Source organism: Microcaecilia unicolor, chromosome 3 (assembly GCF_901765095.1).
Source record: "Microcaecilia unicolor chromosome 3, aMicUni1.1, whole genome shotgun sequence".
Lineage (NCBI taxonomy): Eukaryota > Metazoa > Chordata > Amphibia > Gymnophiona > Siphonopidae > Microcaecilia > Microcaecilia unicolor.
In genome coordinates, this window is record NC_044033.1 from 383318178 (window position 1) to 383344322 (window position 26145).

Here is a 26145-nt window from a genome sequence, read left to right on the forward strand (position 1 = left end):
CTACTAATAGTCTGCAAAGAAACAGTCACATGAATGGCAGCCCCCACGATTCTTTCAAAACTTGTGTACAACACTGAGTTCATTTTACCCCAAAGGTTGATATTGATGTACAGTCATTATCAAAAAAAACACTTAAATAGCAATGCTGGATTTTTGTGAAGAAGAGGTAAGATCAAAGGTCTGTGAAACCCAACATCCTGTCGTTGACAGTTGCCAATCCGGGTCCATTAGAAATACATTGCAGATTCCAAAGAGATCCACTGCTTACAGTTCCCTCCCAGGGATGAATGGTACCATTCCAAAATCTACTCAGCTGGTAATTATTTATGGACTTTCCCTCTAGAAATTTATTCAAACCATTTTTAACCCCAGCTATGTTAAATGCCTTGATGACATCCTCTGGCAATATATTCCACACCTTGATTGTACATTTAGGTTTTAACCAATAAACACCAATACAACATCCTTGATGCAGTTCTGGTCGCTGTATCGCAAAAAAGATATAGTGGAATTAGAAAAGGTTCAAAGAAGAGCAACCAAAATGATAAAGGGGATAGAACTCTTCTCATATGAAGAAAGGTTAAAGAGGTTAGGGCTCTTCAGATTGGAAAATAGATGGATGAGAGGAGACATGATTGAGGTCTGCAAAATCCTGAGTGGTGTAGAACAAGTAGAAGTGAATCAATTTTTTACTACTTCCAAAAGTACAAGACTAGGGGACACTCAAGGAAGTTACATGGAAATGCTTTTAAAACAAACAGGAGGAACTATTTTTCACTCAACGAATAGTTAAGTTCTGGAACTCTTTGACTGAGGATGTAGTAACAGTGGTTAGCATATCTGGGTATGAAAAAGGTTTGGACAAGTTCCTGGAGGAAAAGTCCAAGGTCTGCTATTGAGAAAGACGTGAGGAAGCTACTGCTTGCTCTGGGATTGGTAGGATTGAATGTTGCCACTATTTGGGTTTCTAGCAACATTAAACTCTGTAATTTGTTGCCAGAGAATGTGGTAAAAAGCAGTTAGCTTTGCAGGGCTTAAAAAAAGGTTAGATAATTTTCTAAAAGTCCATAAATGAGCAGCATATAGTCTGTTTTACTTGGGATCTTACCAGGTACTTGTGACCTGGCTTAGCCACTGTTGGAAACGGGATACTGGGCTAGATGGACCATTAGACCCTGTATGGATATTCTTATGTTCCTAAATTAAAATAGGTGTTTTCTAGATAAACATAGGAGTAATACCACTATCTCTTGTGCTCTCTCACCCTTTCCCTAGCTTGTCTTGAAGCTTCATAAGAACATAAGCATTGCCATACTAGGACAGACCAAATGTCCATCAAGCCCAGTATCCTGTTTCTTCAGTGGCCAATCCAGGTCCAAGTAACTTGTAAGATCCCAAGTAAAACAGATTTTATGCTGCTCATTTATGGACTTTTCTTTCAGGAAATTATCCAAAACTTTTTTAAGCCCTGCTAAGCTAACTGCCTTTAACACATGTTGAGTGAAGAAATATTTTCTCCAATTTGTTTTAAATTTACTACTTAGTAACTTTATCGCATGCCTCCTGCACTGCAAACAATTCACATCTACCCATTCCACTCCACTCAATTTTTTTTTAATATTCAATTTTTATTGAAACTTCTGGAGTATAAACAAATAGCCATAACAACTTTTCATTCAGAGGAAACTTTTTCATAGACCTTTTAACCCCCATTTACACTATTTTATAGACCTCTATCATATCTTCCCCTTAGCCATCTCTTCTCCAAGCTGAAGAGCCCTAGCTGTTGTAGCCTTTTCTCATATTGAAGTCATCCCAACGCCTTTATCATTTTCGTTGCCCTTCTCTGTACCTTTTCTAAATTCCGATATATCTTTTTTGAGATGTGGTGACCAGAATTGCACACAGTATTCAAGATGCGGTCACACCTTGGAGCATTACAAAGGCATTATAACATTCTCATTTTTGCTTTCCATTCCTTTCTTAATAATTCCTTCAATTATATTTGCTCTCTTCTACTCAGTTGTTGTGCCTTTTTTATGCTATCAGCTTCTAAGTGACAAAAATATGCATATTTGATTCCACTGGCAAAGGTACACAGGTGTAGTACCTGTGGCATAAAAACATTAGAGCACCAGGCTTGACATCCGGAGGTACCCACTGCTTCTCTTTGTGATTTTATATAAGTAACTTAACCCTCCATTACCTCAGAATCAAAAATTAGATAGTAAGCTCTTTACGGAAAGGGAAATACCTAGAGGGACATTTTCAAACAAGGCCGCCCATCTCTATGGGTGCCCATCTCTGAAGACGTCCCCGCGAAGGGGTGGGGCATTCCGTATTATCGAAACAAGATGGGCGTCCATCTTTCATTTCGATAATATGGTCGGGGACGCCCAAATCTCAACATTTAGGTTGACCTTAGAGATGCAAGCCCTTTGGTCGTGGGAGGAGCCAGCATTCGTAGTGCACTGGTCCCCCTGACATGCCAGGACACCAAGCAGGCACCCTAGGGGGCACAGCAGTGGACTTCACAAATTGCTCCCGGGTGCATAGCTCCCTTACCTTGGGTGCTGAGCCCCCCAACCCCCCCCCCAAAAAAACCCACTCCCCACAACTGTACACCACTACACCATAGCCCTAAGGGGTGAAGGGGCACCTACATATGGGTACAATGGGTTTCAGGTTGGTTTTGGAGGGCTCACATTTACCACCACACATGAAACAGGTAGAGAGAGGGGGGATGGGCCTGGGTCCGCCTGCCTGAAGTGCACTGCACCCACTAAAAACTGCTCCAGGGACCTGCATACTGCTGTGATGGAGCTGGGTATGACATTTGAGGATGGAAAAAAATGTTGTTTTTTTTTAATTTTTTTTAGGTTGGGAGGGGGTTGGTGACCACTGGGGGAGTAAGATGAGGTCACCTATGCGGGAACAGGAACTTGAAGAGAAGACTTCGGGGCAGAGCCAAAGGCAGTGTGTACAACGCTACCGCTGCCAGGAACGCTGGAAAAGACTGCTGCCTGCGCCGGAGGGAGAGAGGAAGAGAGAGGGGTAGACGGACACGCTCCTCTCCGTCCACTTGGCTTCCCTGCCCTCTCTGTCTGCGTCCCGCCCGAAAGGAAATGACGTCAGAGGAAGGCGGGACGCAGATAGAGAGGGCAGGGAAGCCAAGCGGATGGAGAGGAGCGCGTGCCTGCATGTGGGTTTTTTTTTTTAACTAATGGCGCGGCGGCGCCTCGCGTCGTTTGGGGGGGCATTGCCCCCCCTCGCACCCCCCCAGTCTACGCCTATGCAGCTATTTTGGGGGTGTTCCGGGAGTGGAGTCGGCACTTGGCCGGTTAAGTGCTGATATTCAGCACTTAGCTGGCTAGGTTAACCACATAAAAGCCTTCAGAGTACACTCTAATGGTTCTTCCTCCACCCCTATCCCGCTCTCTGTTGGAGTCCCTCAGGGTTCTGTCCTTGGACCCCTTCTTTTCTCAATCTACACCTCTTCCCTGGGCTCCCTGATCTCGTCTCATGGCTTCCACTATCATCTTTATGCTGACGACACCCAGCTTTATCTCTCCACACCAGACATCACTGCGGAAACCCAGGCCAAAGTGTCGGCCTGCTTATCCGACATTGCTGCCTGGATGTCCAACCGCCACCTGAAACTGAACACGGCCAAGACTGAACTTCTTGTCTTCCCACCCAAACCCACTTCTCCTCTACCTCCACTCTCTATCTCGGTTGATAATACCCTCATCGTCCCCGTCTCATCTGCTCGCAACCTCGGTGTCATCTTCGACTCCTCCCTCTCCTTCTCTGCGCATATCCAGCAGATAGCCAAGACCTGTCGCTTCTTCCTCTATAACATTAGCAAAATTCACCCTTTCCTCTCTGAGCACACCACCCGAACTCTCATCCACTCTCTCATTACCTCTCACCTTGACTACTGCAACCTACTCCTCACTGGTCTCCCACTTAGCCACCTATCCCCCCTTCAGTCCGTTCAGAACTCTGCTGCACGTCTTATCTTCCGCCTGAACCGATACACTCATATCACCCCTCTCCTCAAGTCACTTCATTGCTTCCGATCAGGTACCGCATTCAGTTCAAGCTTCTGCTACTAACCTACAAATGCACTCGATCTGCAGCCCCTCCTTACCTCTCAACCCTCATCTCCCCTTATGTTCCTACCCGTAACCTCCGCTCTCAAGACAAATCCCTCTTTCAGTACCCTTCTCCACCACCGCCAACTCCAGGCTCCGCCCTTTCTGCCTCGCCTCACCCCATGCGTGGAACAAACTCCCCGAGCCCATACGCCAGGCCCCCTCCCTGCCCATCTTCAAATCACTGCTTAAAGCCCACCTCTTCAATGTCGCCTTCGGCACCTAACCACTACACCTCTACTCAGGAAATCTAGACTGCCCCAACTTGACATTTCGTTATTTAGATTGTAAGCTCCTTTGAGCAGGGACCGTCCTTCTTTGTTAATTTGTACAGCGCTGCGTAACCCTAGTAGCGCTCTAGAAATGTTAAGTAGTAGTAGTAGTAGTCCTATCTTTATGCAGTAACCCATAACTGGTTAAGAGCCAGATTCTATATATGGCACCCAAAAGATCCGTGCGGAAAACATCTTTGGCTAAGTGTAAACTATAAGTGGTGCCTAGGTTGATATCTTAGTGCCTAAATATACACGCCTCCATTTACATTCAAAGTCGTTAAATAGCGGGAGGATTGTGAAAAATTACAAGAGGACCTTATGAGACTGGGAGACTGGGCGTCTAAATGGCAGATGACGTTTAATGTGAGCAAGTGCAAAGTGATGCATGTGGGAAAGAGGAACCCGAATTATAGCTACGTCATGCAAGGTTCCACGTTAGGAGTCACAGACCAAGAAAGGGAACTAGGTGTCGTCATTGATGATACGTTGAAACCTTCTGCTCAGTGTGCTCTGGCGGCTAAAAACGCAAATAGAATGTTAGGTATTATTAGGAAAGGAATGGAAAACAAAAATGAGGAAGTTATAATGCCTTTGTATCGCTCCATGGTGCGATCGCACCTCGAATATTGTGTTCAATTCTGGTCGCCGCATCTCAAAAAAGATATATTGGATTTAGAAAAGGTGCAGAGAAGGGCGACGAAAATGATAAAGGGGATGGGACGACTTCCCTATGAGGAAAGGCTAAAGCGGCTAGGGCTCTTCAGCTTGGAGAAAAGGCGGCTGAGGGGGAGATATGATAGAGATCTATAAAATAATGAGTGGAGTTGGAACAGGTAGATGTAAAGTGTCTGTTCACGCTTTCCAAAAATAGTAGGACTAGGGGGCATGCGATGAAGCTACAATCAGTGGCGTTCCAAGGGGGGCTGACACCCGGGGCGGATTGCCGATGTGCCCCGCTCCCCGGGTGCAGCGACCCCCCCCCCGGTGAAAGGACACCCCCCACCCCGGTGAAAGAACCTCCCCCCCCGGTGCACGCCGCTGGGGGGGGGTGCCGCGCGCCGGTCAGCTTGCTTCGTTTCCATGCTTCCTCTGCCCCGGAACAGGTTACTTCCTGTTCCGGGGCAGAAGGAGCATGGAAACGAAGGAAGCTGACCGGCGCGCGGCACCCCCCCCAGTGGCGCGCACCCGGGACGGACCGCCCCCACTACCCCCCCCCCCCCCCCCCCCCCCCCCCTTGGTACACCACTGGCTACAATGTAGTAAATTTAAAATGAATCAGAGAAAATTTTTCTTCACTCAATGTGTAATTAAACTCTGGAATTCGTTGCTAGAGAATGTGGTAAAGGCAGTTAGCTTAGCGGAGTTTAAAAAAGGTTTGGACTGCTTCCTAATGGAAAAGTCCATAGACCATTATTAAATGGACTTGGGGAAAATCCACTATTTCTGGGATAAGCAGTATAAAATGTATTGTACATTTTTGGGATCTTGCTGGGTATTTGTGACCTGGATTGGCCACTGTTGGAAACAGGATGCTGGGCTTGATGGACCTTTGGTCTTTCCCAGTATGGCAATACTTATGTACACCAAGAAAACAAGTGAATTCTGGTGCATAGATTTAGGCATAGAGGGCTATATTCTATAACAGTGCATGTAAATTTTGGAATGCCTATGAAATGCCCATTTCCCTGCCCATAACCATGCCCCTTTTTGCCTGCACGCATTAAAATGTAGGCGCTCTGCATTACAGAATATGCTTAGTGCTTGGGAAAGGCCCATTTAACTTTAAAGGTAAAACATCTGCCTGACCAAGTTACTTATTTTAGATTTATTCCCCTCCTATTTTAGAAATAGGAAGGCGAGGCTAGTGACAATATTTGGACCTTTATCTCCATTTTGATGGAGTATATCTGAGGTAAACATTTGGGTACAGTAGGATATACTTTCATCTTTGAAGGTGAGGTCACAATAACATAACTGACTGGATTAGGAACTGGTTGAGTTGAAGGTGACAGAGGATAGTGGTAAATGGAGCTTATTCTGACGAAAAGGATGCTACCAGTGGTGTGCCACAAAAGATTTGGTTCTTGAGATGGATCTTTTAAATATTTTTGCATGTGATATTATTATTATTATTAGCATTTGTATAGCGCTACCAGATGCACGCAGCGCTGAACACCTGATACAAAGAGACAGTCCCTGCTCAAAAGAGCTTACAATCTAAATAATACAGACAGACAAGACAGTTACGGGTGAGGGAAGTAATGGGTGAAAAGGGAGGAAGGGACAAGGGGAGGGCAATTGTGGCTAGGAGCTAAAAGCAGCAGTGAAAAGGTGGGTTTTCAGCATAGATTTGAAAACAGGTAGAGATGGAGCTAGACGTATAGGTGCAGGAAGTCTATTCCAGGCATAAGGTGCCGCGAGAGAAAAGGAGCGAAGCCTGGAGTTAGCAGTGGCGGAGAAGGAGGACGACAAGAGAGACTTGTCCAGTGAGCGGAGTTCATGGAGAGGAATTTTGCTGAAGGGCTGTCTGGTAAGTTTTGCCTCTTTGCTGATGATACCCAAAATCTACAATAGGGTAAACACCTCTGATGGTGTGGAAAACATAAGGAAGGACTTAGCAAAACTAGAGGAATGGTCTAAAATTTGGAACCTAAGATTTAATGCTAAATAATGCACGGTCATTCATTTGGGCTGCAAGGAAGTGATACAGTTTAGGGGGTGAATAACATTTGTGCATGAAAGAGGAGTAGGACTTGGGTGTGATCTTATGCAATGATCTTAAGGTGGACAAACAGGTAGAAAAGGCGACAGCAAAAGCTAGAAGGTTGCTTGGGTACATAGGGAGAGAAATGGCCAGTAGGAAAAAGAAGGTGATGATGCCCCTCTATAAGACTCTGGTGAGACCTCCTTTAGAATACTGTGTACAATTCTGGAGTCTGCACCTTCAAAAAGATATTAAAAAAAGGATGGAGGTGGTCCAGAGGGTGCGATGTGTGAGTTCAAGTACTATTCTATAACTGACAAGAGCAACTTGCTTAGCATGTAAATGCAAAGGAGCATATATGTGGGCAAAGCATGTGTAAGGCCTAGGCTAAAGTGCCACATTTAAATATGTACATTTAAAGCTGCTATTGACATACCAATCTGATCATGCCACATCCACTGTTGGAGTACGTTATTCCATGATGTCAATCAGATCAGCTTTAAATTCAAGTAATACTTCTGGTGTGCCATTATCATTAACATTTACCATGCTATGCTGCATCTGATGTTTAATATAGTTGTGGGATAAAGAGATTTTTTTTTGTGCCTTTAGTGGGCAATCTTATTTTAAAGATTCTCTGAAGATACATTACCCCTGAAGCAGGCGTTTAGTGCCGAAACACAGCCCTTGTTGGGTCATTATGTGATTGATCTACATTGTGTCAATTTGTCCCGTTCATTGTAGGCTCTTGGTGCTTTTCCGCGTTGTTGGGACTGTGCTCTCTGCTTTGGACCCTCTTTGTGCTGGTTTCTGTACACTCATATGTGAAGCATGAGGCACTGAGAGCTGTAGTGCTATGAATTGTTGTCTGTACATGTGGAGTGGGGGAAAGGAGGGTAATTCCGTCTTGTTTACTAGATTTCCTGTACCTCTTTCCTTTTCCAGATCAAAAGTTTTTACAGTGAAAATAGTTTATATATCTAACAGGTAAAGGATTGGGGGTCTGACTCAAACAAAAAAAGGAGGCGATACAGTTACAAAAACCTTTGAGAAGGCCGAGCAATGAGAATGGGGTACAATAAGGATACAGTAATTATCAGGAGGAACAAGTTGTGCCTTGGCTGTGATTAAAACAATTACTCCCCTAAGGCAGATAACAGATTTAGTAGCTGCAAATAATAATTAAGCTATGTTTTAGTCTTTGCAAAGACTTTCATTCCTGGCACAGTAGGATGATATTCCTCATTTAACCTTCTCTCAATGAGTACCAAGTGCATTCATTTGCATTTTTCTTTGTATAATCAATTTTATAGTCCACCAATTCCACAAAGCAGGGTACTAAATTTAAAAAATAAGCAACAACAACACTGAAATGTTGAAGCAAATAAATGAAAAGCAAAAAGAAAAAAAAAGTAGGGCTCAACCAGAAAGGCACATTCAAGAAAAGGACCCGGTATAAAGTGGGTAATTCCCAAAAATATCATGAAGAGGCTTCGCCATAAAATCAGAATTCAAAAACATTAATGTGTATCCAACATGTAAAAAATATAAAAAGGTATGAAATAGATCTAATGATATAAAAAAGCTTTAAATATCATATAATATAGCTTGAGTTCAAGCTTTATTATTGTCGCAGATTGGCTACTGTAATGTTATCTTCCTAGACTGTCCTAAACATTTGTTAAGGAAATTACAGGCAATCCAAAATATAGCCATTCAGCTTATTTTCTCCTTATCCAGAACTGATTGACTATCCCCTTTTCTACTACTACTACTACTAATCATTTCTATAGTGCTACTAGACATACGCAGCATTGTACATATTGTATGCAGATACTGGCTTCCCGTTGAGGTGAGAATTGTTTAAATTTTATTGTCTTCTTCAGAAATTAAACAAGGCAAAGCGTTGTTGTATATGTACAGCTTGTTTTACTTTCCAGAGGCAAATAGGATGCACTTGCTATGATTCTCTTTAGCTTTGCTAAGTCCTTCCTCATGTTAACCACACCATCAGAGATGTTTAACTTATTGCAGGTTTTGGGTATCATCCGCAATGAGGCAAACCTTACCGGACAACCCTTCAGCAACATCACTTACAAAAATGTTAAAAAGAACCGTCTCAAGAACCGAATCTAGTCAGCAGATTGCCAAGACCTGTCGTTTCTTTCTTTACAACATCCGTAAAATCCGCCCCTTTCTTTCCGAGCACTCTACCAAAACCCTCATCCACACCCTTGTCACCTCTCGTTTAGACTACTGCAATCTGCTTCTTGCTGGCCTTCCACTTAGTCACCTCTCCCCTCTCCAATCGGTTCAAAACTCTGCTGCCTGTCTCGTCTTCCGCCAGGGTCGCTTTACTCATACTACCCCTCTCCTCAAGACCCTTCACTGGCTCCCTATCCGTTTTCGCATCCTGTTCAAACTTCTTCTACTAACCTATAAATGTACTCACTCTGCTGCTCCCCAGTATCTCTCCACACTCGTCCTTCCCTTCACCCCTTCCCATGCACTCCGCTCCATGGATAAATCCTTCTAATCTGTTCCCTTCTCCACTATTGCCAACTCCAGACTTCGTGCCTTCTGTCTCGCTGCACCCTACGCCTGGAATAAACTTCCTGAGCCCCTACGTGTTGCCCCATCCTTGGCCACCTTTAAATCTAGACTGAAAGCCCACCTCTTTAACATTGCTTTTGACTCGTAACCACTTACATAGTAACATAGTAGATGACGGCAGAAAAAGACCTGCACGGTCCATCTAGTCTGCCCACGATAAACTCATGTGTATACCTTACCTTGATATGTACCTGTCTTTTTCAGGGCACAGACCATATAAGTCTGTGCAGCAGTATTTCCCGCCTCCCAACCACCAGTCCCGCCTCCCATCACCGGCTCTGGCACAGACCCCGTATAAGTCTGCCCTCCCCCATCCTTGTAACCACTCGCCTCCACCTACCCTCCTCTCTTCCTTCCTGTTCACATTAATTGATTTGATTTGCTTACTTTATTTTTTTTTTTCTATTAGATTGTAAGCTCTTTGAGCAGGGACTGTCTTTCTTCTATGTTTGTGCAGTGCTGCGTACGCCTTGTAGCGCTATAGAAATGCTAGATAGTAGTAGTAGTAGTAGTAGTGGTAACATCCTTTTCATCAGAATGAGCTCCATTTACCACTATCCTCTGTCACCTTCAACTCAACCAGTTTCTAACCCAGTCGGTTATGTTATGCTAACATAGTAGATGATGGCAGATAAACACCTGTACGGTCCATCCAGATTGCCGAACAAGATAAACTCATAGGATAACGTATGATGTGATACTACATATGTATACTTGATCTTGATTTTCCCTTGCCACATAGAATTCTGCCTGGTATTCGCCTTGTTCTCTAGCTACTGAAGCTGAATCTGTCCAGTCATGATCAGGACACAGACTGTAGAAGTCTGCCCAGCACTGTCTTTGCTTTCTAATTACTAGTGTTGCAATCTAATTACTACTAAGCTTGTTTGGTTCCATGACTTCTATACAGGTTCCCTTTGTGTTTATCCAACGCATTTTTGAATTCCACTACCATTTTCATCTCCAACACTTCCCATGGGAGGGCATTCCAGTTATCTACCACCCTCTCCATAAAACAGTACTTTCTGACATTATTCCTGAGTCGTCCCTCCTGCAAACTCAATTCATGTCCTCTAGTTCTGATTGAATTGTATGTCAATTGATGTTTTTATTAGTTGTTACAATCCAAACTTAGTTTCACACAAAAATATGCACATAACAGCACTAGACACAATTTTGAATACACATAGGGCGTTATTAGACCATCCAGCTCATAATCGAAAGTGAAAGACGCCTATATTTTGACCCAAATCTGGAGATGGGCGTCTTTCTCCTTTGGGCACCCAAATCGGTATAATCGAAAGCCGATTTTGGGCGTTTCCAACTGCAATCCGTCACAGAAATGGGTAAAGTTGACGGGGCATGTCGGAGGCATGGTGAAGGCGGGACTGGGGCGTGGTTATCGGCCGAGGAGAGATGGGCGTCTTTAGCTGATAATTGAAAAAAAGGTGTTTTAGCGCGATTTTTGGTCACTTTTTTGGACCCTTTTTTTCCACGAACAAGTCCCAAAAAAGTGCCCCAACTGCCCAGATGGCCACTGGAGGGAATCGGGGATGACCTCCCTGGACTCCCCCAGTGGTCACTAACCCCCTCCCACCAAAAAAAACCCACTTTATAAACTTTGTTTTCCAGCCTGTATGCCAGCCTCAAATGTCGTACCCACCTCCATGACAGCAGAATGTGTTCTATCCTCTGACAGCCTTTCCCTGGTTCTGATGTGGCTCTCAGGTGAGTGTGACACCTTTTCTGTTATGCGCATTACAGAGTCACATCAGCAATGCATTGTGGTGGGTGTAGGGTATTGGGCTCCGTGATTCCACTAGATTGTGGTAAATGCTCACGATGTTGATAGTTGGTAGGCTGTACTTCCATGGTGCTTTCCCCCCCTGCTTACTGGGTCAGAGTGTGCCCTGTTTTCTTTCCGGTAGTCCATGAGGTAGTGGCCATTTTTGTAAGCCAGTTTTAGATCCCTTTCATGTGTTAGCCATGTTACAGAACTTAGTTCTTACCTCGAATGTTGCTGAAAGAGGGCACTGTACAGCATTCTGCCAGCTCTGACCTACTGCTAATCTCAGTACCAGGGAGACTCGTTGCCAGTGGGGCACAACCTCTGATCTGCAGTTAACTGTGAGTAAACGTGCTTATTCCAATAAAGGACTTTTCATAGAGATTAGTCTTCAGGTGTCAACTGGTGTGCCAAGGTTATAGAGCAGCAACAAGTCCTAGAGGCCTGCGTGTATGCAGGTCTCTGGAGCACTTTTAGTGGGTACCGCAGTGCACTTCAGGTATGTGGACCTAGGCCCATCCCCCCCCACACCTGTAACACTTGTGCTGGTAAATGGGAGGCCTCCAAAACCCACTGTACCCACATGTAGGTGCCCCCTTCACCCCTAAGAGCTATGGTAGTGTACATTTGTGGGTAGTGGGTTTTGGGGGAGGGGGTTGGGTGCTCAGCACCTGTGGTAAGGGAGCTATGCATGTGGGAACTTTTTCTGAAGTCCACCGCACTGACCCCTAGGGTGTCCAGCTGGTGTCCTGGCATATCAGGGGGGCCAGTGTACTACGAATCCTCGCCCCTCCCATGACCAAATGGCTCGGATTTGGACGTTTTTGAGCTGGGCATTTTTAGTTTCCATTATCGCTAAAAAAAAAACAAACGCCCAGCTCTGAAACAAACAAATCCATGGCATTTGGTCCGTACAAACCGTATTATCGAAAAAAAAGATGGTCGTCCATTTTTTCCGAAAATACGGGCTGTCCCGCCTCTTCACGTACCCGTTCTCGGACATAGACCCCCATGGAGATAGGCGTTCGCGTTCGATTATGCCCCTCCACGTCTATTATATTTGTATTTTGAAAAGCATGCACATGAAAAAGCAGATCAGTTTTGAAAGGGAAGCTATTTCTCTCTGAAAATCAGTTTAAAGTCTGTGGGTAAAAACTACATGCAGACTTGGTAGGTACACATACAGTTGGAAAATTGCTCCAATTTGGAACTCCTTGTTTATAGAGACAACATATATGTTTAAGGTTTATTTGACTTAATATACTGTCCTTTGTTAAAGACAGCGGAGCGGTTTGCAATCTAATTATAAAATTTAATAAAATCATAATAAGAAAGGAATGCCAAATTACATAGTGCAGATAAGAGAAAACACAAGAAAAGACTATCAGACTCATTTTCAAAAGAGAAGGACGCCCATTTTTCGACACAAATCGGAAGATGAGCATCCTTCTCACAGGGTTATCCAAATCGGTATAATCGAAAGCCAATTTTGGACATCCCCAACTGCTTTCCATCACAGAGACAGCCAAAGTTCAAGGGGGCGTGTCGGAGGCGTAGTGAAGGCGGGGCTTGGGTGTGCCTAACACATGTACATCCTCGACCCATAATGGAAAAAAGGGCACCCCTGACGAGCACTTAGACGACTTTACCTGGACGTCCATCTTGTTTCGATAATACGGGTTTCCCCGCCCCTCCATTGGGACTTTTGCGAGGACGTCCTCAACAAAACTTGGGCGTTCCTTTCGATTATGCCCCTCCACATCATCCACTCATTTCGATAATACGGTCGGGGACGCACAAATCTCAACATTTAGGTTGACCTTAGAGATGGGCGACCTTGGTTTTCGCCGATAATGGAAACCGAGGATGCCCATCTCAAAAACAACCAAATCCAAGCCATTTGGTCATGGGAGGAGCCAGCATTCGTAGTGCAGTGGCCCCCTCTCACTTGCCAGGACACCAACCGGGCACCCTAGGGGGCACTGCAGTGGACTTCACAAATTGCTCCCAGGTGCATACCTCCCTTACCTTGTGTGCTGAGCCCCCCAGATCCCCCCAAACCCCACTCCCCACAACTGTACACCACTATCATAGCTATTAGGGATGAAGGGGGCACCTACATGTGGGTACAGTGGGTTTTTTGGGGGGGTTGGAGGGCTCCCATTTACCCCCACAAGTGTAACAGGTATGGGGGGGATGGGCCTGGGTCCACCTGCCTGAAGTGCACTGCACCCACTAAAAACTGCTCCAGGGACCTGCATACTGCTGTCGTGGAGCTGGGTATGACATTTGAGGCTGGCATAGAGGCTAGCAAAAAATGTTTTTTAATTTTTTTTTGGGTGGGAGGGGGTTGGTGACCACTGGGGGAGTAAGGGGAGGTGATCCCCAATTCCCTCTGGTGGTCATCTGCTCAGTTGGGGCACTTTTTGGAGGCTTGGTCCTAAAAATAAATGGACCAAGTGAAGCCGGCCAAGTGCTCGTCAGAGCCGGCCTTCTTTTTTCCATTATCGGACGAAGTAATTTTTGAAGTCCACTACAGTGCCCCCTAGGGTGCCCGGTTGGTATACTGGCATGTGAGGGGGACCAGTGCACTACAAATGCTGGCTCCTCCCACGACCAAATGCCTTGGATTTGGCCAGGTTTGACCCCTGGGGAACTCCACTATTTGCCCTTCCTCACCCTCATTCAGAATACTGACCATTTAACCTTATACTCTGTTTTCTATCTTTTAACCAGTTCTTAATCCACAGTAGGAATTTACCTCCTATCCCATGACTTTTTAATTTCCTCAGGAGTCTTTCATGAGGTACATTCTCAAATGCCTCCAGATACACAATATCGACTGGCTCACCTTTATCCACATGTTTATTCACCTCTTTAAAAAAATGTTGAAGACTGGTGAGGCATAATTTCCCTTGATGCATCTTGGCTTGATCTCATTAACCCATGCTTATGTATATACTTTAATTTTGTCCTTTATAGTAGCCTCTACCATTTTGCCCAGCACCAGCATCAGGGTCACTGGTCTATAATTTCCTGGATCACCTCTGCAACCTTTTTTAAAAATTGATGTTACATTGGTCACCCTCCAATCTTCCGGTACCATGCTGGATTTTAAAGTTAAATTACATATTATTAACAATAGCACTGCAAGTTCATTTTTCAATTTTATCACTACTCTGGGATGTATACCATCCAAACAAGGCGATTTACTACTCTTCAATTTGTTAAATTGCCCCTTTACATCTTCCAGACTCATCAGCATTGAATAGCAAAGCAAAGAATTAATTTAATCTCTACTATGGTTTTGTCTTCCCTGAGTGCCCCTTTTACCCCATGGTCACCTGATCCTATTACTGGGTTTTTGCTTCTAATATATCTAAAAAAAACATTGTTACTATGTATTTTTGCCTCCAGTGCAATCTTCTGTTCAAAGTCTCTCTTTGCCTTTCTTATCAGTGCTTTGTATTTGACTTACCATTCCTTATGCTATTTCCTATTATTTTCAGTCGGATCCTTTTCTGAAGGATTTTCTTTCAGCTCTAATACCTTCCTTCACCTCACTTTTTAATCATTCTGGCTATCATTTGGCCTTCCTTCCTCCTTTTTAAATACATGCAAAATATCTGGTCTGGGCTTCCAGGATGGTATTTTAGAATAGCATCAATGTCCGATGTAAATTTTTGACATTTGAAGCTGCTCCTCTAAGGTGTTTTTTTTTTTTTTACCATTCTCCTTATTTTATCATAGTCTCCTTTTTGAAAGTTAGCAAGCATATTGGATTTCTTGTAACTACTTCCTTCATTCCTTCTCCCTCCCTTGTCCCACCCACCTCCTTACTGCCAGCCACTGACCTAGCGGTAAAGACTCGCGTGGTAACCAGGCAGTAATGACCTACGTGCATCAAATTCCACTTGGTGTGCGCCCAATACACACATCCAAAATTTTTCAGATGCGTGTATTGGACGCACACCAAAAATGAAATTACTGCAAGAGCCACATGGTAGCCGGGCGGTAACTCCATTTTGGTGCATGTTGGACACACGTAGACGCTTAGTAAAAGGGCCCCTTACTATTTTGGATCTGACAAGTACTTCCAAGTGATCAGATCAGACCCAATACAAGGGTATTTAATTGTGTTTCATCTAATCTGTATGCCCCTTTCAATTAATTTTCAGTCCATAGCAACTTCATACTCCAAGAATCTGACAATTAAACTGAACATTCATGATCAATTCAACACCAATCCACCCAGAATACATTTTTAAAAATATTTTCATATTTACAGTATATTTATAATGGGGTAGTTCTGTAAGGTGCTCATTATATAAAGAAAAATGGGCCCACACTTTTCTTTATAGACTAGGCTTGAAATAGGCTTCTACTTGCTCATGTATCCTCGAGGGAGGTGGATAGGATGGGAGAGGAGACAGAGAAAAACAGGGAAAGACCGGATGGATGGAAAGGGAGAGAGAGAACAGGGCAATGCTAGATTGGGGGGGGGGGGGGGGGGGGGGGGGAGAGAGAGAGAGAGAGAGAGAGGACAATAGTGAATAGGTGTGGGAGAGAAACAGGAAAAGCTGAATGGGCTGGAGAGACAGCAGAGAGGGGAAATACTGCATAGGAGGAGGAAGAGAAAGAGACAGAGGCAATGCTGGATGGGGAAAGAAAGATAGGTAGAGGCAATACTGAATGGTGCAGAGGGGGATGGAGAGACGGGCAATGTTGCATGCTGGGGGGAAGTGAGACAGACAATGCTGGATGTCGGGGGGGGGGGGGGAGAAGAGGAGTGACAGAGGAAATGATGGAAGGGGGAGAGATAGAGAACAGATACTGGATGGCAGAGGGGAGAGAAACACCGACAATGATCAATGTGGAGAGAGGAAGGAAAGAAACGGGGTAATGGTGAATAGTGCAGGGGGACAGGAGGGAGGGAGGAAGAGAGAGAGAGAGAGAGAGAGAGACAGGGGCAATGCTGCATGCCAGAGGCAGAGAGAGACAGACAGCCAACACAAATAGAAAAAATTAAATGGCCATACAGCAAAAGTAGAAAAAAGAATTTTATTTTTAATTTAAGATGAACAAATGTGGTAGAAAAAATGGAGTACATTTTTTTGATGAGCTTTTGGAGGCCAAAACCTCCTCTTTCAGATCTGAACAGTATAGTGTTGTTATAGTATGCTTGCACTGACCTAAGGAAGGAGGCTTTGGCCTCTGAAAACTAGTTAAAAATATAATAGGTTAGTTCAATTAAAAGGTATCACCTTACTTTCCAGAGAGAGTGAGTGAATACACGCACGTGTGTTTTGACCCTCCAAGTGTTGCAAAATATAAAATGTGGCCCCTGATAGAAAAAGGTTGGATAAGACTGTTCAACACACACCTGTATGCTGCAGAATCTGAGGACAGTGAGCAGGATACTGTTGCTTTTTTATCTTCTACAAATTTGCCTGCCTTATCTCATGTACATACTCAAACCCTAAAGTAACCTATTACTATAGATGAAATCAGTCAAGTGATAAAGTCTGGGATGGCTGGTAAAGGTCCTAACCCAAATGAGCTGCTGTCAGTATCTTTAAAGAGGGTTTCTACTGAACTTGCCTCAAAACTGTTGTAGTTTTTTTGATCATTAGCCTCAAATCTAGAGACTATACGCTGGTTTTTGGAAGCTTCAATAGTAGTCGTACCCAAACGTAATAAGGATCCCCAACTTGGTCAAAATTATCATTCTATATTAATTTTGAATTTTGACTATAAGATTTATGCTAAACGTTTTACAGCTAGGATGGAATCAGTTATGTCCTCCCTTATTCATAGAGACCAGGTTGATTTTCTCAAGGGGCGTTATGGTACCGACAATGCAGGATTTTTAAATTATTTGCTCTACTTGTCTCAGTCATTACCTATACCTCCTGTGTATTTAAATGTGGATAATGTGCCAACTTGAGGTACTTCTTTCATATTCTAGGTAATTTTAGGTTTCCAGTTGAGTATTGGGGTTTAGTATGCCTCTTATATGTTGCTCCGTCAGCTCAGATTGCCACCAAAGATGAGCTCTCTGAACTTTTAATTTGCACAGAGGCAAGGATGCTCTCTTTCAGAACATAAGCACATCAGAATATCCATACTGGGTCAACCAATGATCCATCTAGCCCAGTATCCTGTTTCCAACAGTACTCAATCCAGGTCACACATACCTGGCAGAAACCCAATTAGTAGCAGCATTCCATACTACCAATTCCCCATGAGTCCATCTCAATAACAGACTATGGACTTTTCTTCCAGGACCTTGTCCAAACCTTTTAAAAAACCAGATACGTTAACTGCTGTTACCACATCATTCATCAGCGAGTTCCAGAGCTTAACTATTCTTTGAGCGAAAAAAAATATTTCCTCCTATTTGCTTTAAAAGTATTTCCATGTAATTTAATCGGGTGTCTCCTGGTCTTTGTTCTTTTTGAAAGAGTGAAAACTTGATTCACTTTTATCTGTTCTACACCACTCAGGATTTTTTAGATCTCAAACATATCTCTCTTCATCTGTCTCTTTTCCAAGCTGAAGAGCCCTAACCTCTTTAGCCTTTCCTCATACAGGAGGAGTTCCATCCCCTTTATCAATCTGATTGCTCTTCTTTGAACCTTTTCTAATTCCGCTATATCTTTTTTGAGATACGGCAACCAGAATTGAATGCAATACTCAAGGTGAGGTTGCACCATGAAACAAAACAGAGGTATTATAATATTCTTGGTCTTATTTTGCATCCCTTTCCTAATAAGTCCTAGCATCCTGTTGGCTTTTTTGGCAATCACCACACACTGGGCAGAAGATTTCAGCATATTGTCTACAATGACACCTAGATCTTTTTCTTGAGTGCTGACTCCTAAGGTGGATCCTAGCATCAGGTAACTATAATTTGGATAATTCTTCCCAACGTGCATCACCTTGCATTTGTCCACATTAAATTTCATCTGCCATTTGGATGCCCAGTTTTCCAAGTTTCCTAAGGTCTTCCTGCAATCTTTCACAATCCATATGTGTTTTGACAACTTTGAATAGTTTTTTGACATCTGCAAATTTAATCACCTCACACGTCATTCCGATTTCCAGGTTATTTATAAATATGTTTAATAGCACCGGTTCCAGTACAAGTCCCTGTGGCATTTCACTATTCACACTCCTCCATTGAGAAAAAAGGCCATTTAACACTACCCTCTGTTTTCTGTGTAATAACTAATTCCTAATCCACAGAAGGACATTGCCTCCTATCCCATGACTCTAAGTATCTGTCACGTTTGTGGCCGTGACCACCCTCATACTTACCCTGTTTCTGGGAGTCAGTGGCTGTGCTGGCTTCTGCTTGTCTCTGTGTCTGTCTCTGTCTTAGTTTCTCTCTGGCTCTGTGTGCTGATTGCCCTACTGAACCTCACCTGTGTGGGCTATGCCTCTTCCAAGATGGCTGCCGCCTCTTCCTCCTTGCCAGTTTCCAAGATGGCTCCCGCTGTTCCTTCCTATGGAATGACTGCTTTGTGTGTCAAGCCTCTGTTTGGTTGCAAGGTGATTGCTGCAGCTGTGGCTCTGGTCTTGATGGGCTTTATTAGTCACCTGAAGACTACAGTCCTGGCCTTTGCATTGCCATTCCCTCCGCAGTGCTTTAGGTCCCGAGGTTAGTGTGCTGTTAGCACCGTTTGCTTTCCTTGTCTTTTGCTCTGTGGGTTTTCAGCCCTTCTGTGTTTATTGTTCTGTGGGCTTCCTACCCTTCTGTGTTATTTGCTCTGTGGGTCTCCTACCCTTCTGTGGGTTTTCAGCCCTTCTGTGTTTATCGCTTGTGGGTTTCCAGCCCTTCTGTGTTTATTGCACTGTGGGTTTTCAGCCCTTCTGTGTTTATCGCTTGTGGGTTTCCAGCCCTTCTGTGTTTATAGCTCTGTAGGTTCCCTGCCCTTCTGTGTTTATTGCGCTGTGGGTGTTCTGCCCTTCTGTGGTTATCGCTTTGTGGGTTTCCAGCCCTTCTGTATTTATTGCGCTGTGGGTTTTCAGCCCTTCTGTATTTATTGCGCTGTGGGTTTTCAGCCCTTCTGTGTTTATCGCTTGTGGGTTTCCTGCCCTTCTGTGTTTCTTGCTCTGTAGGTTCCCTGCCCTTCGGTAGTTATTTGCTCTGTGGGTCTCCTACCCTTCTGTGGGTTTTCAGCCCTTCTGTGTTTATCGCTAGTGGGTTTCCAGCCCTTCTGTGTTTACTGCTCTGTAGGTTCCCTGCCCTTTTGTGTTTATTGCTCTGTGGGCTTCCAGCCCTTCTGTGACCATTGCTTTGAACCTACCTACTGCCAGAACCCGGACATTCCCTGTCTGTCTGCCTTGCCATCGCTTAGGTGCCAGGGGGCACCCCTGGATCTTCATTCCTGCTGCCCCTGTAAGTCCTACCGGCTGCCAGAACCTGAAGGCTCAACCCGAGGGGGTAGGCAGTCAAGTGTAGGTGAAGCCTAGGTCCAGTCCGGGTTCCAGTCCAGTGTGTTCCGGTCCGGTGTGTGTTCCAGTCTGGTGTGCTCCAGTCCAGTGTGTTCCGGTCCGGTGTGTGTTCCAGTCCGAGGGATTGCAGTCCAGTGTTCCAGTCCTGTGTCCTCCAGTCCGGGGGATTCCAGTCCAGGTGTTCCGGTTCGCTGGGCAGTGCCTGCAGTCCCTGCCGTTGTGCTTACCCAGTGTTGGTTGGTGGGTTTTGCCTGCTGCTGTCGCTCCTCGTCAGCAGCCCAAGGGCTCACGTTTGCTCCAGAGCCCGGTCCCGCGGGCTCAGAACCTGACAGAACCTGACAGTATCTCAGGAGTCTCTCATGAGGAAATATGTCAAAAGCTTTCTGAAAAATCTAGATACAGTACATCAACCAGCTCACTATTCACGCCTTCAATGAAATGAAGCAAATTGGTGAAATAACACTTCCCTTGACTGAACCCATGCTGACTCTGTCCCACTAAATCATGTTTCTCTAAGTGTTCAATAATTTTATTCTTTATAATAGTTTCCATTATCTTGCCCAGCACTGACATCAGGCTTACCAGTCTGTAATTTCATGGATCACCCCTAGAACCTGGCATCACATTGGCCACCCTCCAGTCTTCAGGTACTACAGATGATTTTAACAGCAGGTTATAGATCACTAACATCAGATCAGCAATTTCATGTTTGAGTTCTTTCAGTACCCTGGGTTTATACTATACGGTCCAGGTGAATTATTACTCTTTAACTTGTTGATTTGGCTCAGTACTTCTTCCAGGTTCACCAAGATTTCTTTCAGTTTCTCCGCATCATCACCCTTGAAAACCATTTCCAGTACAGGCAGATCTTTTACATCTTCTTCCGTAAAAATTAAGCAAAGAATTCATTCCATCTCTCTGCTATGGCCTTGTGTTCACTAAGTGCTCCTTTTGCTCCTTTATGATCTAACGGCCCCACAGATTACCTCACAGGCTTTCTTTTCTACTTGGCATTAGAGCCATTATTGGTAACCATTTGGAAGAATAATCGCATCTGAGGTGTATCTGTTATGGACCAGAAATTCATATTCTCAGCATATGCTGATAAAGTATTGTTATATCTCTCTGACCCTCAACAAACTTATTCGCCTGTGTAATGGAAGTGAATTTTAAAGATTGTTTTTCAACCCTGTCTGGACCAACCAGTGCACTCGGGGGTCTGTATTGTTGATTAGAAGTAATTCTGTTTAAAAATGGTTGTTTAACTTTGATTGTGTGAAAATAAGTTGGAATGCAGAAGATAAGACACAGCTCTAACTAATTTGGTATGCGAAGGGGAGGATGGCACTTGTTTTTCCGGGCCCAGCTTGGCCACCTGGACTTTGGAAAGCATGTGACCACATTTCCACAGTAAGCATTCTGTAATTTTCCATAGCTCTGAACATGAGCTCAGAGCCTAATAAAAAGGGAGGGCTTGTCACAGCAGAGGTGAGGTTCATCTGTTGGTTTGTTCCTGGTCAATGAGGAGACTCTGAGTTTTCGCTGCAACAGACCTCCCGGTTGATGAGATAAGGGCTTGAGCTTCCCAACCAGTGATGTATGTATATATATATATATATATATATATATATATATATATATATATATATATATATATATACATGTTTTATAGCTTTCTTTTAGTTAGATGGTTTAATTAGTGTGTATATCTCCTAATGTGACTCAGTCAGCGTGTATATTTCTTAATCATTGTATAGACTGAAGCAATAATGATTTATACACTCTCCATTTGAATAAAGAGTTTTATTTACCCAATACGAATCCAAAAGAATCTGTAGTATTTTATTCTGTGAATAGTCTGTGGTGATCAAGTGAGCAGGCTGCAATACCGAAGCAATACAGCCTGATATCTCCATTTTCTGTTGTTTTCTTTCTGGTTATAAAATAAATTGGGAGCAGGCTAAGCTATTACCCATGAATGAACAGTATCCTCCCTGGAATGGGTCTCTGCTTCTCTGAAGTATTTGGGAGTCTATTTAGATATAGATCAGGATTCTCTTTGTTCACGGGGTGGGGGAGGCTAGATACTATCACAATGATGATAGTGCCTTAAGTTACATATATGCTAAGTATGAGCATGTTCCCTGTTTTATTTCCAAAATCCTTTTATATTTCCATTGAGCAACTGCTTGTTAAATTTTTATGGGCTAACAAACCTCCAAGAATAGTCTTGCATAAACTGAAATCGTTTGGGAACCGTGGGAAGTAAACTTTCCAGACTTGTTCCTGTACTACCCAGCTTTTTTTTTACTGCATGATAGTACAAAATGGCTTTCTTTTTTTAGTGACCTGTCCTTTTCTGGATGGTTTCAACTCAAGAAAACATATCTGCAGTTGACATATGTGTGTGTGTGTGGGGGGGAGTTTTAATTTATTACTTTTCATGTATTTAGTTATTTAAGAAAAACCAGTTACAACAAAGAAAAAACAGTCTAACCAGAACAAAGAGCAAGCTATAACCATATGGACACAACCTTTAAGTATCAATGAAAGATGAGAAAAGAAAAAACAATGCCAGAGGCCGGCATGCAACACTGAAAATACACAGGCTCAAGATCTAAAACTCAAAATGTTAGATAGCAGATGAACTGTTTTCATTGTCATCAGAAAAATTCACATATTGAGCCAGGAGCAAATATTGTTCCAAAAACATAATCCGTTGGCTATTCTTTTTGGCTGTGTAAGCCTCAAACTGCTAGGTAAATCATACCACATTCCACCATATATGGTATGTAACTTGAGATAAATCTTTCTAATTCTCAAGCACAATTTTAAGAGAGAGAGAGACAATAAAATATCAAATGGAACCCAATCCAATGTGCTAAACCCTTGATGTAAAGATATACACTTTAATAAGACCACTGAATATGAAATAGTAGAGTGTATCAAAAATACAGTATCAATGGTGATCCAGACCGAACTCCAGTATGATCATAAAGAAATACAATCATATATTCTAATAAATAAATGTCAAGTGCCAAAATTAACTGGGCTCCACATGATATGACCAGAAAGCACTGGATAGCAAATTATTAAGACCATGCATCTTAACTGGTGTTCAATAAGCCTGATGTACCAAACAAATCCCCCCAAAACCTACAATGACTGTGATAGTGAAGCAAATCGAGAAGCAGAAGAAATATGCTGCCAGAATTGCTCCTAGTCCTTCAGTTGAACATTATGACCCAGGTCTTGTTCCCATACTTTTTGGAGCCCACCTTAGCTAAAGGGAATAACATTTTTTAACACTTATAAAAGCATGAGGCTGAATGAACCAATTCCAAAAACTGTATGCAATGAGAAACTAAATTGGGCACGTCATCCATAGTAGAAATGGAGATCTGCAGGGCCTGAAGAGCATTTGACAGTTGAAAACATATTTAGCTCAAAGTCTGGCAGCTCTCTCCCACAGTTCTATAAAAGATAACAAGGTAGCATCATTGTATAATGCACTCAAATCCCCAAACCAATGAGCTTGCCATGGGGGTCAGCATACCTGATATGTCAATGGTCAACAAAGAGTTATCCTAAGTGACCATTAAGTAGTAGGATTCCATGAGAACACTGAGGTTTTTATCCAGTTCTCTGAGAGAAGCATGAGTGGTCTGAATAATTAGATTATCCCTCATAGTCTTGGGTAAGAACACAACAAGGATTCTACAAAGTGGGGTTGGTGTTGCTAGAGCCATTTCCATACAAGGGCTTGTTTTACCCTTATGTGGAAAGATAATTCCTAGTGGTAGTACTGTGAAACTACTGCTTGGGTCACCGGAGACATTTTATATCCCGTTGTCAGCAGGGCAAGAGGGACTGGGTATTTCTCCTTATGTCCTCTACACCACTATGGATATCTCTGAATATACGGGAGAAGGTGAGTCATGGGGATGTGGGGGAACCTTCTGAACTTCGGGGGGTGATCCTTTGGGGTAGGGGGTATGTGAGATGTATTGGGGGACATTATTGGTGGGGAACTTGATAGGGAACCTCAGGTGTTGCCCCTTTAAGAGAGGGCCCAGAAGCATCAGGCCATGGCTTGGTGGCCTGATGTTCCCTGGCTGATTGTTTAACACTGCTTGCGAGATGGCCCACAAGCAATGTTTGTCATTTGCTGTGGGAGTCAGTAACCTGTGGAATAGAGATATCGCAGGTTGGTAACTCCCATGGTAAATCAAGATGCAGTAAAAAGTTTCACTTTTAGTGCACCTTGATAACTTTCCCCCCTAAGTATCAGAGGAAAGAGCAGAACCTTACGGTATACCATAGAAAAAACAACCATGAAGATTCATATTGTCAAAGACTACTTTTTGTTATCAACCTACCAACTTATCTACAAATTATTACTGAATAAAGTCAATCCAACAGGACTACATGATCCCAATATATTAAAAGCTGACAAAATATCTAATAAAGCATTTTGTAGAATCATACCTATCTATATGTAAATAAAGTTTGTCACGGAGAGAGATGATTACCACTTTGGTAACAAGGCTTTTCCTAAAGCTATACTGCTTAAAATCCAGTACTGAGTAGATGTCTAAAATCTCTCCAATTGTTAGAGGACACGTTTCTCCAAAAACTTCACAAGAAGTGGCAGGAAATTTGCAAGGTTAGCAGGGTTCAACAGTATTGTAACCCGCTGAGCAAAAAGATGCCAAGTGGGACTACAAATAACAGAGATAAAGGCTATAAAAGTTTGGGCAACTTTCATTTTTGAAAGTTTTGTGTACTATAGGGTTAGTAGAATAGGCTACGCATTTTGTTCCACAACTTTAATGTATTTCATGTTCTACAGCCTAAAAACTGCAAGTGCCTAGAAGGTACCTAGAGTGGGATATGTGATTTCTGGGATTGATTACTTTTTTTTTGTTTAATAAATGTTTCTCATTGTTTAAAGACCTAATTCGTTTGTACCTGAGGCTGAATTATGCAGTAGATGTCCCTCTATCTTGTGGTATAAATATATCACATACTCCAGTTTTGGTACCTTTTTTGCTCACTGGGTCATTATTTATAATCTTTGTAAAACTAAGGGGACAACTTCTTTTTCTAAACTCTAATCACTAACCAAGGAACAACGTCCAGTGTGCAACCATCTTCTTTCAACCACTGGGAAGATAATTAAAGTTCATCTTAAGTGAGTGGATAAAAATTTGACCAAATTGTGAGGAAACCTCCTAATGAAAATGTAGAGGAAAAGGAAGTAAATTAATAGAATCATTCAATTTAGCTAATTAATCAGAGAAAAAAAACTACGCCAAGCTAAGGACTACACAACAGCTTGGTTAACATGATGTTTATTGACCATCAGTTTCACAAATGAACACATTTGTGAAATTATATTTCACAAGGAAAGGTTAGCATTGATAGGGCTGACCCATTCGTGAACAAAATCCTTAAAATGAAACTTACCTGTTGGTGAAGACTTTGCTATAATTAAATACTTGGATTTCCAGCATCTCATTTCCATCAATGTTACTGGCAATGGGCCATCGAAAAGTCTGTTAAGAAGAAAACACAAAGGCAGAACAAATGTAAACAAAAGTTCATGTTGTACCTTTACAGTTACCAGCTATATAGGTTTTCTAGGAGATTTTCCCATGCATATTGTTACTTTCTATGCCATTATTTTCTACTGCTGTTTAAAGCTATTAAAAATAGACTTGATTGTGACAGTAGCTCTTGCTAGATCTCTTGTTACTACGGTACTTCATATAGCAAATTCTACTGACACTGGCCAGGAAAAATGTCAATGGAGGACCACATAGATCAATCTGACCCACCTTCAGTTCTCAAGGGCCACAAATAGGTCAGATTTCCAGGATATCCCTAAGGAATACACATGAGAATGATTTGCATGTCCATTACCTCCATTGGAAGCAAATCATTCTCATGCATATTCATTAAAGATATCCTGAAAATCTAACCTGCTTGCAGACCTTGAGGACTGAACTTGGACAAGCCTACTACAGACTTTTTCCATTTCAAGGAGGAGAAAGTACTCTACTCATACTAGGCAACTGATTTGTTGCTCTAGATCAATGATGAAGTTCCTCCTTTGGAAACACTAGATCCTGGTTCTAGCCTCAACTA

General features: G+C 43.0%; 1 protein-coding gene across 4 annotated transcripts in view; it reads right to left on the bottom strand.

Moving 5' to 3' along the window:
* OTOF (otoferlin) overlaps positions 1-26145 on the bottom strand; it is a 762055-nt gene that overhangs the window by 587712 nt on the left and 148198 nt on the right. For all 4 annotated transcript variants that reach the window (XM_030198653.1, XM_030198655.1, XM_030198656.1 and 1 more), the window contains exon 3: positions 25465-25553. In XM_030198653.1, the coding sequence (XP_030054513.1) occupies positions 25465-25553 (89 nt within the window). The remainder of the gene's footprint in view (positions 1-25464; positions 25554-26145) is intronic.